The sequence below is a fragment of the Tigriopus californicus genome, chromosome 4, assembly GCF_007210705.1.
Source record: "Tigriopus californicus strain San Diego chromosome 4, Tcal_SD_v2.1, whole genome shotgun sequence".
Lineage (NCBI taxonomy): Eukaryota > Metazoa > Arthropoda > Copepoda > Harpacticoida > Harpacticidae > Tigriopus > Tigriopus californicus.
In genome coordinates, this window is record NC_081443.1 from 10,291,245 (window position 1) to 10,304,766 (window position 13,522).

A 13,522-nucleotide genomic window follows, 5' to 3' on the forward strand; every position below is an offset into this window, starting at 1 on the left:
AGATTATTGTTGATTCAAAGAATTGGGGTGTTATAGACTTTTTGATTCACAAGAGGAATGAAAAACGTCTAGAAGGAAATCCAGAGTGAAATTTATGGGCGATGGCGGGCCAGATCGAAATGCTGAAGTTTCCCGTGGACAAATCATCAAATCCGTCAGCTAATCAAGTTTTAGGAAGAGAGAAAGCCTGTAACTGATGAATAAATGTAAAACACTCTAATTGTGAATATGATTATCCTAGAGCAGACAATATGATAAAATTCACAATAAAAGGCTTAGATGCTAGCACAACCATTTTTCGCACAGCATGCTCTTTACCCTCTCAACCTCCGCTAGGAGCATCCTTATTATTTTTGTGCTTTAATCTTGAGAGTCCATAGGGGCTTCAACTCCTTATTCAGCCTCAACAGCTCCTCTGCGTTCCGTCATCATCAGGAGGCATGGATGAACGACAAGAGCAGGGCTGATTTGCAACTTAAGTTGACTAATGTCACAAGAGCTCGCAAATGAAACTTCGGCTCAAAATTAACAGAGATATGACCATTTCAAACTTGTGGGTCCCAAAGTCCATTTCTTTATGACGTATCCAGCACTTGACATCATCACGCTTTGCTTCCGCGATTTTAGACTGAACGGCCTAGTGCTAGGATCCAAATTCCACTTCTCCACTTCTTGCAATCAATTTCGATAGAATCACCATTCCCTTAATCAACTTGTTAATGAAATTTTTGCCTTATTTATCAAGAATCATAACGTGGAAACTCCGGAATTTCACCTCTGCGCTAAGTCAAATTGCTTTTTGATCCAACCTCACATATCAGAAAATAAATCAAAACGTGCCAGATTTGTGCAAAAAAACTCCCGCTTGTTGCTCCTCCCCCGATTGTACTTTGTTCGATTGGTTCAAGCAACAAGTCTCCGTAAGAATTGTCCCATATTCTTCACTAAATATGGCAAAAGAAAGCTTCTGCAATACCCACATACCACGAGAAAGGGCAAAATGGGTGTCTCTAAAATGAGTTGGAGGGAGCACTTAAATATCTATCGCTTTTTTTATCGAAAATTTAACCAACTGAGACCTCAACCAAGTCCTCTTCTCACATCAGACAAAGCAACCTCGAACAAGATTGAAGATCAACAAAAACATATTTTCGTTGCTCATATTCCATTGTAGACTACGTATCATTAATGAACGTATGTGATCATCATGGGAGGAAATGGCCAAGGGAAAACACGTTGGATGTACGGCAACTGTTAAAGCTTCTTTCCCCATGCTCTTCTTGCCGGCTGAATAACACGCGCTCGTATTCTCGACATGCTAATCCAAGACCAAAGAACAAGGAAAAATTTGAGGAAGCAGCACTGAACTTGTTATAAAAACTTGGATATATAAGGACCCAAGAATTCAGTACCTCTAGAGAGAGTCAATGCTCAACTACTGACCATTGGCCTCTTTTAAGGTCGATTCGGACTCTAGAAAAAAATTCTACTATGACGGACGTTCAAGAGTTCAAATTATTTGGAAAAGCCATGATTGAATACGTGGCAGATTACTTGGAGACCATCCGAGATCGACCTGTGGTGCCCCAAGTCACTCCCGGTTATCTGAAGGAACTCATTCCCGAAGAAGCTCCCGATACTCCAGAGCATTGGAAGGACATCATGAAGGATGTGGAGAGAGTGATCATGCCCGGAGTAACTCATTGGCATTCGCCCCAATTTCACGCCTACTTTCCAGCGGCCAACAGCTACCCTGCAATTGTGGCTGATATCTTATCTGATGGCATCGGGTGCATCGGATTCTCCTGGATTGCCAGTCCTGCTTGCACGGAGTTGGAAATGGTCATGATGAATTGGTTGGGCAAAATGTTGAACTTACCTGAAAAAATTCTTTTCCGACCTGGCGGAAAAGGCGGCGGGGTGATTCAAGGGACCGCTAGCGAAGCGACTCTAGTAGCTATGCTCTCTGCGAGATCGAAGGCCACCCACAAACATGGAACAGATGCCATAACGAAATTAGTCGCTTACACATCAAAATTGGCACATTGCTCGGCTGAAAGAGCTGGCTTACTAGCTGGAGTTATGGTCCGGTGTTTGGAGGTGGACGAAGATCAGAGTCTGAGAGGAGAGACCCTCAGGAGAGCAATCGAGCAAGATAAGGCCAAGGGCCTTATTCCGTTTGTTACCGTCGCTGCTCTGGGCACCACTTCGTGTTGCTCTTTTGACAACCTTTTGGAGCTGGGCCCGATTTGCAATGAAGAAGACATTTGGCTTCACGTGGACGCTGCATATGCTGGCAGCGCGTTCATTTGTCCGGAATACAGACCGATCTTGAACGGTGTGGAGTTTGCCCAGTCCTACAGTTTCAACCCACACAAATGGATGCTGGTTAACTTTGATTGCTCTACCATGTGGGTACAGGATGCAGATGCGATTGTAAGCTCTTTCAACGTAGATCCTCTTTATCTTCAGCACAAATTTCAAGGCCAAATCACCGATTACCGCCATTGGCATATTCCAATGGGCCGTCGATTCCGGTCTCTGAAAATCTGGTTTGTGTTGAGATTATATGGACAGGAAGGTATCAGGAGTTACATCCGGACGCATATCAAATTAGCGCACGAGTTTGAAGCGTTGATCGAGCAAGACGAGAAATTTGAGATATTTAATCCAACAACGATGGGTTTGGTGTGCTTTCGTTTAAAGGGCTCAAACGAGCTCAACGAAGCATTGAACAAGAGCATCAACGATGAAGGCAGAATTCACATCACCCCTGCCAAAGTTGGCGAAATATTCATTCTTCGGTTTGCTGTCTGCGCTAGAACCACTGAAACAAAAGACATTGACTTTGCTTACAAGGTTTTAGTGGAAAATGCGCTAAAACTTGACTGTCACGCATCAACAAGACTTTGACGGCAAATTGTGACTTTATGCATCTGACTCTAAAAAATAAATAAAAGGTAAACGTAATTGTGAATTGAAGTAGAAGCTGGCGAAAATAAGCGCTATTTCGTGTACTACTGTTGGCGTACTATAGCAATATTGCAGATTTAGAACAGAGAACACAGTTAAGCAAGAACAAAAGTTGCCTGAGATAATCAGCTTATAGAATTTCGTAATTGTGGTAATGCTAGAGCATCACATTAAGTTTTGGAAATGATTGAGCATGATATTGGTTGTAGTTCATTTAAAAGGTAATTTTGAAAAGCTAGATTCGGGTCCTCCTCATGGCATATCGTATTTCAAAATGGCATTGATTTGATTTGAATGCATTTATAAGTACAAGTACTTTTTTCATGGTGAGTTCATCTTTGGGACATGTTACACATGTCATGATATATCATAGACATGTTATGATAAGGTCTGGATTAGTTAGTGAATAGGACATGCAGATTGAGGTAACTTATCAAGGGGGATAAGTGGGCAGCGATTGATTGATGGCGGACTTGAAATAGCTATTTTTTGGACAGTTCCAAACTCAAGGGGGAGAGCATTATTTAGTTTGACACCATTGATAATAAAATGGTTGCCCCGCGCAGGAGTGCTTCGAGCGGCTATGGAAAGATCAACTACAGGCAGAAAAGACTCATATCTATTCCATCGTGGATAGAATACATACATCGATTCCTTTTGTTTCATTATTTAAAATTTTCCAAACTTCCACCAAACAGCTCTGAATTGCAATTGGTTCAGGCAATGGAAGTTATTGACGGAGAAAAGTTGCTCTATTATAATATGGTCGTTTCTTGTTTTTCCCGATAAGAAGCGCATTACGTCATTAAGAGCAATCTGGAGTCGATTTTAAGAGATGTTGAGTGGGTCTTGTTCAGTTAAACGCACTTGTAAGCAAATTGCCGAGCAGTAACGGATTGTTCCATGGACCAGACAATGAACCACGTCCTTCAGGGAGCTTCTCGAACAGCGTTGTGAAGAATTTTAAGAAAACCAAAAGAACGATACACTACCTTCGAGAGACAAGCAATATGTTTGTCGAAAGTGAAATTAGACTGAAAAGTCAATCCTAGGATTTTGATAGTTTCTTGCTCTTCCACCTGAGGCCCACAGAGTTCAACGCACATTGCGCCGGTTTGACATTTTCTTTTTCGCACCACCAAAAGACTTGTCTTTTCAGGGTTGAATTTCATTTGGTTGATTGCTATGTAGTCCAGGACGAGCTTGCCATAAGCCTCTATCCTTGATTTTAGTTGAGGTTCGTCCAGAGCATTCATACAGAGAGTCAGATCATCGCAATAGGATGAGTGGGCCAAGTCCTCCGTCAGAGGAAGGTGTGTATTACCTAGAAATAAAACAACGGTTGGTCTCGGTGGTAAGTCGTAGACTGCCTTTTATTCATAGAAAATAGGGCTTTATATATGCAACGAAAGCAGAGAATATGAGGATCTTAGGCAAAGAAGAGGAGGAGCTTAAGACCTCTGTTCCAAGTCTGTCGCATATAGGTTCTCTCATGACGATGCTCTAGTTCTTTTACAGGTGTTGTGGTAAATCTGAAGTGTAGAAAATGAAAAGAGTAGCTGAGATCGCAGCTCCCTGGTGGACACCACATCTGGATTCGAAGGTCTTAGAGATATCCGAGCCTACCCTGACACAGTAATGACGTTCCTTGAAGAATGAGTGAAGCCACTTGATTGAATTCTTTCCAAAGTCAAATTTGGCTAACTTTCTCGTGAGCTCCTCAAATTCTAAACAATCAAAAGCCGCACTTAAGTCAAATGTTACACAAGCTGCCTTACCTTCTTGTGAGAAGACATTGAGCTTGTCGTAGATATTGTGTAGGGCACTGAACCTGCTACTGTTACTTCGAAAGCCATGTTGAGACTCGGGCAGAGTCTTTCTTTCTTCCGCGAAAGCTATCAATTGTTTATTGCTGCCGAAATGGAGTTCATTTTCTCTTAATAGTTACATGCGCATTCGTGAATTCTCATGGTTATTTTTTTCATAAATGGATTGATATTCAAGTCCTAGAGGTCCCTTCATTTTGATATTTTACCAATCAGTTGGTAGGTAGACTGCCGATTAATTGACCCAAAGTTACCCAATATTGGTCGTGGACCTTCCCTTTGACTCAACTGTATTTTAACCCTCGCAAAGCTTACCAGCATATCAATCTAGTCGGCAACCTCTATCACAACCTTAGCTTCCCTTATTTACCTAATACTTAGCTGAAGAATTTGGATCTTCGTTATTTTTATCTTCGAAGATTTACTGGCTTGTGAAAATTACCAAGCTTTCTAGCGCATCACATCAGTCTGCTACCAGTATACATCTAGCTCTATTCCCCTACGCCCTCAAAGCATATCAGCCACTCTCACCGACCATGTTATCTTAACCAAATCCAAGGAGTTCTCCAGACATGGAGATGGACACTGTCCAGGGGGCAGACAACGAAAGGGCAATTGGCACCACTTCTTCAGTAGCTCAAAAAAATGAGTTAAAACCTTGGTATTCAGATCAATAATATTTATCACTTACATTATTTTCATCACGCAGTCATATGTTGTTATGAAACTGGGTGTATAATGGATAAAATACACAGAAATGTTGTAAAATGGCCTTTTTAAAAGGTTTAATTCCTCCCTTTTTACCATCAAAGTATTTACGGTGATTACTTGAACCCAAGTCTATTTGCTTTCGGCGGTTACAAAAGCTTTCAGCCATTAAAAATGTAATCTAAGAAGTGTCATGACATATAGTATGTATGGATTTAACAACTAAAAATCATTTTGAACAAATAAATAAAGGTGTCAGGAGAGAAGATTTTTGTTGCAAAGCTCTTGCACCTTATTATTTCTGAAGGATGGCAAATTTGAAGAATTAACGTAAAACTATGTTGACAGAAACACATCTGATACAAACAAAAAAGTTGTAACTCAAAGGGCTTTTTCAAATGCATTTCACAATCAAAAGACCAAAGAACAACAAGCTCATTCATATGAATTCACTATGTATTAAGGCTAAACTGATGATTTGATTTTTTTTTATTCCATTTCTTGAAAGAACATTATGATTGATGTGGTTATAGGCCAGGTCACCACGCAGGCCAACAGCTTCACAGTTCAGGCTCAAAATATGGGATGAGGTTCCAAGGCCAAATTACAAACACTTCGCTTTAGTTAAAAGGAAATAGGAGTTTGGGTCGGGTCCACTGGTTGTGGTTTCAGGGTTGAACACAGATTGTTGATGTCCATCAGGAGATAGAGTTAATAGAGTTGAAATTCCCATTGGCCCTTTACAACATTTTTAGAAACCTTTATGAATGGTACTGAAACCGAAACGGTATCAGAGGTGCTAATTGGCAAGTGTACTTCACAATGGAATGGCAGTTTGGACAGGGGTGCCTCAGGGTAGTGTCCTAGGGTCTATTTTGTTCACCATCTTCATAAACAGTCATCACATTTCCCCAAAGACGAGCCTCAGGTTGTTCCCGATGATGTCTGAGTTTCACGATGTACAATTATGGCGGAAATTATTGGACCCCCCTCGTTTTTGTATGAAATTTAAAAAAAAAACTCACGACGAATTTTAACAATTGCAACAAGAAAAATGTGGATGATGGTATTAGTATGAATAAGAAGCACACCAAGTATGATTGCAATCATTGCAATGGTTGCCGAATTATACTCAATTATGTTAAATTCATGATGTCAGAAATTATTGACAACGTGATGATTTATTTACATCAATAGCAATTGCATATCCTTTTTGGTTAATGACAGAAGTCAATCGCTTACTATAATTAACAATCAAGTTCTGACATGTGTCTCTTGACATTTTCCCCCACTCTTCCATCGCAAAAGCCTCCAATTCATTGATAGTCTGAGGATGCCTTGCCTTGACCCGTTGCTTCAGCTCGTACCACATGTTTTGTTTTGTTTTTGGTTTCGTTTTCACGGGCTTTTCTAACCGCTACAAGGAATGTAATCCCCATTACTATTAAAATGAAAGGTTATAATTCGTCTATTTATTACCTAAAATCCTTATATGAAAGATGCCAACGAATTTGAGTTGGAAGACCGAGCTAGTCCTTGAATATAGGGTTGATCTGGAATGCTATCTAAAAATTTGTCCCAGTCTGATTTGAAAGATGCAACCGGATCAACAAGGCCTACGTATTCCCTACGAATATCAGAGGGAAGCAAATTAAACAAGGAAGGAGCCCGAGAAAGAAGAGAAGTGCACTTCATTGTTCGAACTAGCCTGGATTCTCGAGGACTTGAAGGTGCTCGTAAAACGCACATTAAACCCCTACGGTCACTAGAATTGACCCTAAATCCTGGGTTGGGACAAAGCTCATGGATACTTTTGAAGACGTACAATATCAGATACCTTTCGTACCTTCTCTGAACACTGTATAGTCTCAACCTTTTTAGTATCTCCCAATAAGAGAACTCTCTCATTCCTGTGATGTTCCTAGTGAAACATCTTTGGACTCCCTCGAACTTTTGCAAACCTGCTGAACTTATTGGAGCCCAAATGAGTGAAGCATATTCAAGATGTGGTTGAACAATCGGTTTGTACAGAGTGAGCATCGTGATGCTGCCTCTGGACTTAAACGTGGGATACATCCAACCACACATTTGAAAAGCCTTACCCACCTTCAACTGGATATGCTCATCGAACTTTCCATTATTTTGGAGGACTACGCCTAAATCTTTCATAGATGAGACCTGCTCAATATCTTTACCTCCAATATCTACGAGTGGAGTATTCAAAGGAGTTGACCCGAAGGTCATTGAGCGGAATGTCATTCCGTTCAGGGCCGTATTACTATTAGTAACCCAAGAATAGATTATTTCTAGATCCTTTGCAAGGCTAGTGGAATCTTGGCCATTCCTATCAGAAACTAACTTTGTATCGTCAGCATAAGAAGAGAGACTGGCAGTAATACTAAGCTTTTGAAGCGGGGCAACGAGTATTATTAAAAGGATGGGCCCTAAGATGGAGCCCTGGGGAACACCTGACTTGACATCATGAATGTCACTAAGGAATCCCTCTACCTTAACAATTTGCTTCCTATCCTGAATGAAGCTTCTTATCCAATTGAGAACCTTGCCTTGGATCTCAATGTCATGAAGCCTATTCAACAAAAGGCCATGATAGACTTTATCAAAGGCCTTGGCAAAATCAAGATAGACAACATCAACTGACTCATGCGTTTTCCAGTCCCTCAATGACTTACTCTTGATGCTCAATCAGTTGGGTAACCGTGCTAAAACGTGCTCGGAAGTGATGAGAAATCGATAGGGCTTAGGTCCGGGCTCTGCGCTGGCCAATCCAGAAGCTTGATCTTGTTGTCGGAGAGCCACTTGGTAACCATCTTGGACTTATGCTTTGAGTCATTGTCCTGAACAAATGTCCATCTTTGTCCAAGGTCGAGATCCTTCGCTGATTGTTTCAGGCTTTCCTGCAGTACTTTCATGTAGTCCTCTTTGTAGATGGTGCCCTCAATGCGGACGAGCTTCCCAGTACCAGCGGCGGCGAGGCACCCCCAAAGCATGATGGATCTACCACCATGGTTAATGGTTGGAACTGTGTTCTTTGGATCAAATGCCTGTCCTTTCTCCTGGCTGACAAATGCCTTGACACGATGTCCAAAGAGCTCAATCTTGGTCTCGTTGCTCCACAAGCATGAAGATCAGAATGCCTCGCCCTTTTCAACATGGTCCTTAGCAAAGGTCAAACGATCTCTCACGTGTCTCTTTTTGAGTAGAGGTGTTCCACAAACCACGACATCCACGTCGTACACGACATCCACGAAAATCGATGCGATGAAGAGTTGTTTTCTGCGTTGATCTTGAAATCTTGTTGCCCTCGTCCTCCAGGCTCTTGAGGATAGTCTTTGATGTCACTTTTGGATCTTTCGGAATCATTCTGACCATTTTCCTTTCAGCCGTGGGTGAAAGGATTTTTTCGACCTTTCCCATGAAGATTTTTAACTGTGTGTTGTTGCTGGTATTTTTTGATGATGGCTCTCACTGAGGAAATTGGGATGCCAAACCTTTTGGAAATGAGTCGATAGCCACTACCAGACTTATGGGAGTCGACTACTTTGGCTCGGAGATCCCCACTGTACTCCTTGGCCTTGACCATGATGCAAACGAGACGAATTTCTAATTGAATGGACATCAATGCGATGGTCGCCTTTTTTTACTAGATGGGGATAAATCCGGATGAACTTGCAAAGCACAGTTTGACAGGATACTTCCTGCGGTCTACATGTTTCAACAGGAAAGTTCGAGCATAAGTAAGTCAGTGTAAATCAAGAAAGAACCAGATGTGTCAAACGTTGCCAATAATTTTCAACACCTATACTTTTACCAACAAGCCATCAAGTTAGTTGCTTTCATTAAGAGGCATTTTACAACCCAGTGCCTGAAGGTTCTATTCAAGCTCTTTAACACCGACATACTCTCATCCCTGGAATATGGGAATTGCCATTCATTCACTCAATTAGGTTTGGTTTTTCACGGCTCTTTGGTAAGACGTAATTACTTTAAAACCTATTGGCTCATCGGCTTTCCCTCCACATTACTTAGATAATGAGGGAGGTCAGATTGAAGTTTTCTCTTGCGGCAAAGACCTTGGTGTTACTCTTCAGGATGATGGAAAATTCAACATTCATCTCAGCGAGAAGGTAACTAAAGTTGCTCAGAGGGCAGGCTGGGCCTTACACACCTTCAAGACCAGAGATAGGTTGGCTATGGTTGCCATCTACAAATCCATCGTACAATCCCATCTGGACTATGCCTCATTGATTTGGAGCCCATATCTTGTTGGCGAACTAAACAAAATGGAGAGTATTCTCCGGTGCTTCACTCGGCAAATCACTGGAATGTCTAAACTCTCTTATTGGGATCGACTTCAGCATCTACGGCTGTACAGTGTGCAAAGGAGACACGAACGGTATGCCATATTACATACTTTTTAATGTATCCATGAGCTGTCCCATACTACGGACATTACTTGCGTCCAACGAGACAACGAACGTGTTGCATGTATCCAACCCCATTGGAACTACAACAAGAATGCGACTGCTAAATCAATCATACGCCACTCATTTCTTGAGAGAGGCCCAAGACTCTACAACAAACTGCCCTCCTCTCTTCGAGTCATCTATGTGGAAAAAAATCATCTCCCCAAATTGAAAGAGGACCTGGATAGCTTCCTCCAAAGCATTCCAGACCAACCTCCAATACCCAAGTATCATCGATCAGCAAATTCATACTAGATTACTGATCAGATTCACTTTCGAGTGATTTTGTCAATATATCTGTGCCTTGAATCCATTCAAGACATCTGTCTATGTACGGTAAATAAATTGTTATTACTATAATGATAAGTTTATTGCTCATTCATGTTTAGCTCTGGCCGTTCTCTTTGATCTGTATTGTAAAATTTCTAGTTCCAAATCATTATGTGTAGCTCTTAAGTTTGATTGTATTGGTCCTTGACAATTAGAATTTATTGTTCATCAGTGTGTTTGTTTGTTTGTTTGTTTGTTTGTTGAGTTTGTTTCTGCGTTATTTGTGTTGTTTTCCTAGTTTACATATGTTCTTGATTCCTTGCTTTTCTCTGTCACTTACTTCTTGTTTACTATCTCCATCTTTGATTTGTATGTTAGTTTGATGTGAAGTATTTCATTCCTATTTTGCTCTGTTGTCCTGTATCTCAGGACAAGATTGCACAGGTTTTTAAGTTCTTTTCTTTCTCTTGGTCTCTTGATTTTGCTGCTCATTGATAGGTCCTCTGCATTAATGATGGAAGCTATTTGTGGAAAAGTCAGCAAAGAGGCTAGACAATGTTTGGACTTGGTCTTAGCTGGGAAGGATCCTTCCATAGTCAATAAGCCGTTTATTATAGAGGCTTTACTTACTTGGGTCAATGAAACCAGGGTCCTGCTTGAACAACAGGCTCACCCAATAGTTGAGAAGTGAACTAATTTGACCAATGTAGAGGTTGAAGTAGTAGCTCCTCGTGGAAAAGAGCAGAAAAAGGCAGATGCAGAGAAAACAGCCTGTCCTGTTTATCGAAAGCAGCCTTGTCCTAATGAAGGAAAAGGCTGTTAGTTTGACCACCCTAAATGGTGTCAAAAACTTCTCAAGTTCGGCCTTGAGAAGTACAATAGGAAGAAGGGATGTTCAATGGTAGACTGTCCTTTTTATCAACCCTACATGTGCCGTCAGTCCATGAGACTAAAGACGTGCTTTAATGTACGGTGTACCTCTGTCCACGTAGAGGGGACGCAAAGAAAGGCGAGAAAAAGGATAGCGCTGTTTCGTAGTTTTAGAGCTGACCCCACCTCTCCCTATTCCCTCCTTTCCTTCAAATTCCCAATCCACCTCTATTCCAATAAACACTCACCTACCTAATATTCCTTGTCCCTCCCTATTCCCAAAACACGTTCATATTATCATGTAGCTACCCAACCCATTTCCCAAACCCAACCATCCCCATTAGCTCATGCTTTGCCTCCAGTAGAACATAGCTTTGTTGATAAGCATGTTTTTTTACGTTTGGAGAGGCCCGTAAAGGGACTATATATGAATGTGCATTGTCTGATTTCTAAAAAAGACAGCACAAAAGTTAAGATCTTAGAAGAACTAGCCGTTGAGAGAGCGATGCCATTCATCTCTATAACAGAAACCTGGCTTCGGCCAGGGGTCTTAGATGAAGAACTAATATTACTTGATCAACCAACAAATTCGAGTTGGCTGATCTGGCTAACCCTTGAGTATAAGGTTGATCGAGAATTGTAGTCAAAAACGTGTCCAAGTCTGACTTTAATCCTGCTACTGAATCAACGCCTACATTCGACTTACACATAATTGAAGGGAGCAAATTGAACAATGAAGGAACCCGAGAAAGTAGACAGTTGAACTTTATGGTTTGAACTAGCCTGGATTCTCGAGGGCATGAAAGTGCTCACAAAACGCACGTTTAGCCTCTACGGTCACTAGAAATGGCCTTAAATCCTGGGATGGGACAAAGCTCATGGATGCTTTTGAAGACGTACAATATCAGATACCTTTTGTACCTTCTGTGAACACTGTACAGTCCCAACATTTTTAGTCTCTCCCAATACAAGAGCTCTCTCAATTCTGTTATGTGCGGTCACTACAATGAACCCTAAATCCTGGGTTGGGATAAAGCTAATGAATGCTTTTGAAAACGTACAATATCAGATACCTTCTTTGAATACTGTACGATCCCAATCTTTTTAACCTCTCCCAATACGAGAGCTCTCTCATATCCTCAATGTTTCTAGCAAAACATCTTTGGACCTGCTCGAGTTTTTGCAAACCTGTTAAACTAATTAGAGCCCAAATGGGCGAGGCATATTCAAGATGTGGTTGTACAATCGATTTGTACAGATTTAGCATCGTGATACTATCTCTGGACTTAAACGTGCGATATATCCAACCACATGTTTGAAAAGCTTTACCAACTTTCAACTGGATATGCTCATTGAACTTTCCATTATCTTGGAGGACTGCACCTAAATCCTTCATGAGACCAACTGAATGCCCTTGCCTTCATCATCTAATAGTGGAGTGTCTAATGACGTCGACCCAAAGGTCCTTGAGCGCAATTTCATTCCATTCAGTGCCATGTTACTCGCAGCAACCCAAGAATAGATTTGGTCTAGCACCTCTACCAGACAACCGGAATTCTGACCAATCCTACCAACTACCAATTTTTTTATCATCAGCATAGGAAGAGACACTGACATTACTATTACCAAGCTTCTGAAGTGGAGCAATGAAGATGATGAAAAAGAGAGGACCCAAAATAGAGCCCTGAAGAACACTCAACTTGACATCATGTATGTCACTACGGGATCCCTCAACCTTAACCAATTGCTTTCTACCAGAAATGAAACTGCTTATCCAATTGAGAACCTTCCCTTGGATCCCAATCTCAAGGAGTCTGTTAACTAAAAGACCATGATCTACCTTGTCAAAGGCCTTGATAAAGTCGAGATAAACTAGATTGACTGATTTATGGCTCTCTAGTCCCTCAATAATCTGCTCTATGTGTTCAATCAGTAGGGTAATCGTGCTAAAATGTTCTCGAAACCCATGCTTGCCAAGAGGAAGGACTTCATGAATATCAAAAAATTCAACAAGTTTGAATTTCATGATCTTCTCAAACACCTTCGCAATATTCGAAGTGAGAGTAATCGGCCTATAATCACTGGGGAGTGACTTATCCCCCCTTTGAAAATTGGAACCACATGAGCTACCTTCAGAGAAGAGGGGAACTTGCCATGGTCCAAGATGCAACGCATCAAGTACGAGAAAACAGGAGCAAGAACCTGTGAGCATCTCATCAGAAACTGAGATGTCACCCCATCAGGGCCAGGGGAGCTCGAGAGTCTCAAGTTCCCGATGGCCTCTAAAGCATCTTGATCTGTGACTACGAGATCATCGAAATGCTCAACTTGACAAGCCTTGCCAGTCCCAACAAACTCATCAATAGAGCAATGGACTGTTGCTCCTAAACT

General features: G+C 41.4%; 1 protein-coding gene across 1 annotated transcript; it reads left to right on the forward strand.

Annotated features, from left to right (window-relative positions):
• Window positions 1-708: 708 nt before the first annotated feature.
• Window positions 709-3,399, forward strand: LOC131879235 (aromatic-L-amino-acid decarboxylase-like). The gene has a single exon (XM_059225497.1). It carries the CDS (start codon window positions 1,492-1,494, stop codon window positions 2,911-2,913), a length of 1,422 nt encoding a protein of 473 aa, XP_059081480.1. The 5' UTR covers window positions 709-1,491; the 3' UTR covers window positions 2,914-3,399.
• The last annotated feature ends 10,123 nt before the right edge of the window (window positions 3,400-13,522 follow it).

Bases quoted from the DNA above. Each gene is read 5' to 3' on its own strand.
- LOC131879235 (XM_059225497.1), top strand. From the start codon at position 1,492: ATGACGGACGTTCAAGAGTTCAAATTATTTGGAAAAGCCATGATTGAA.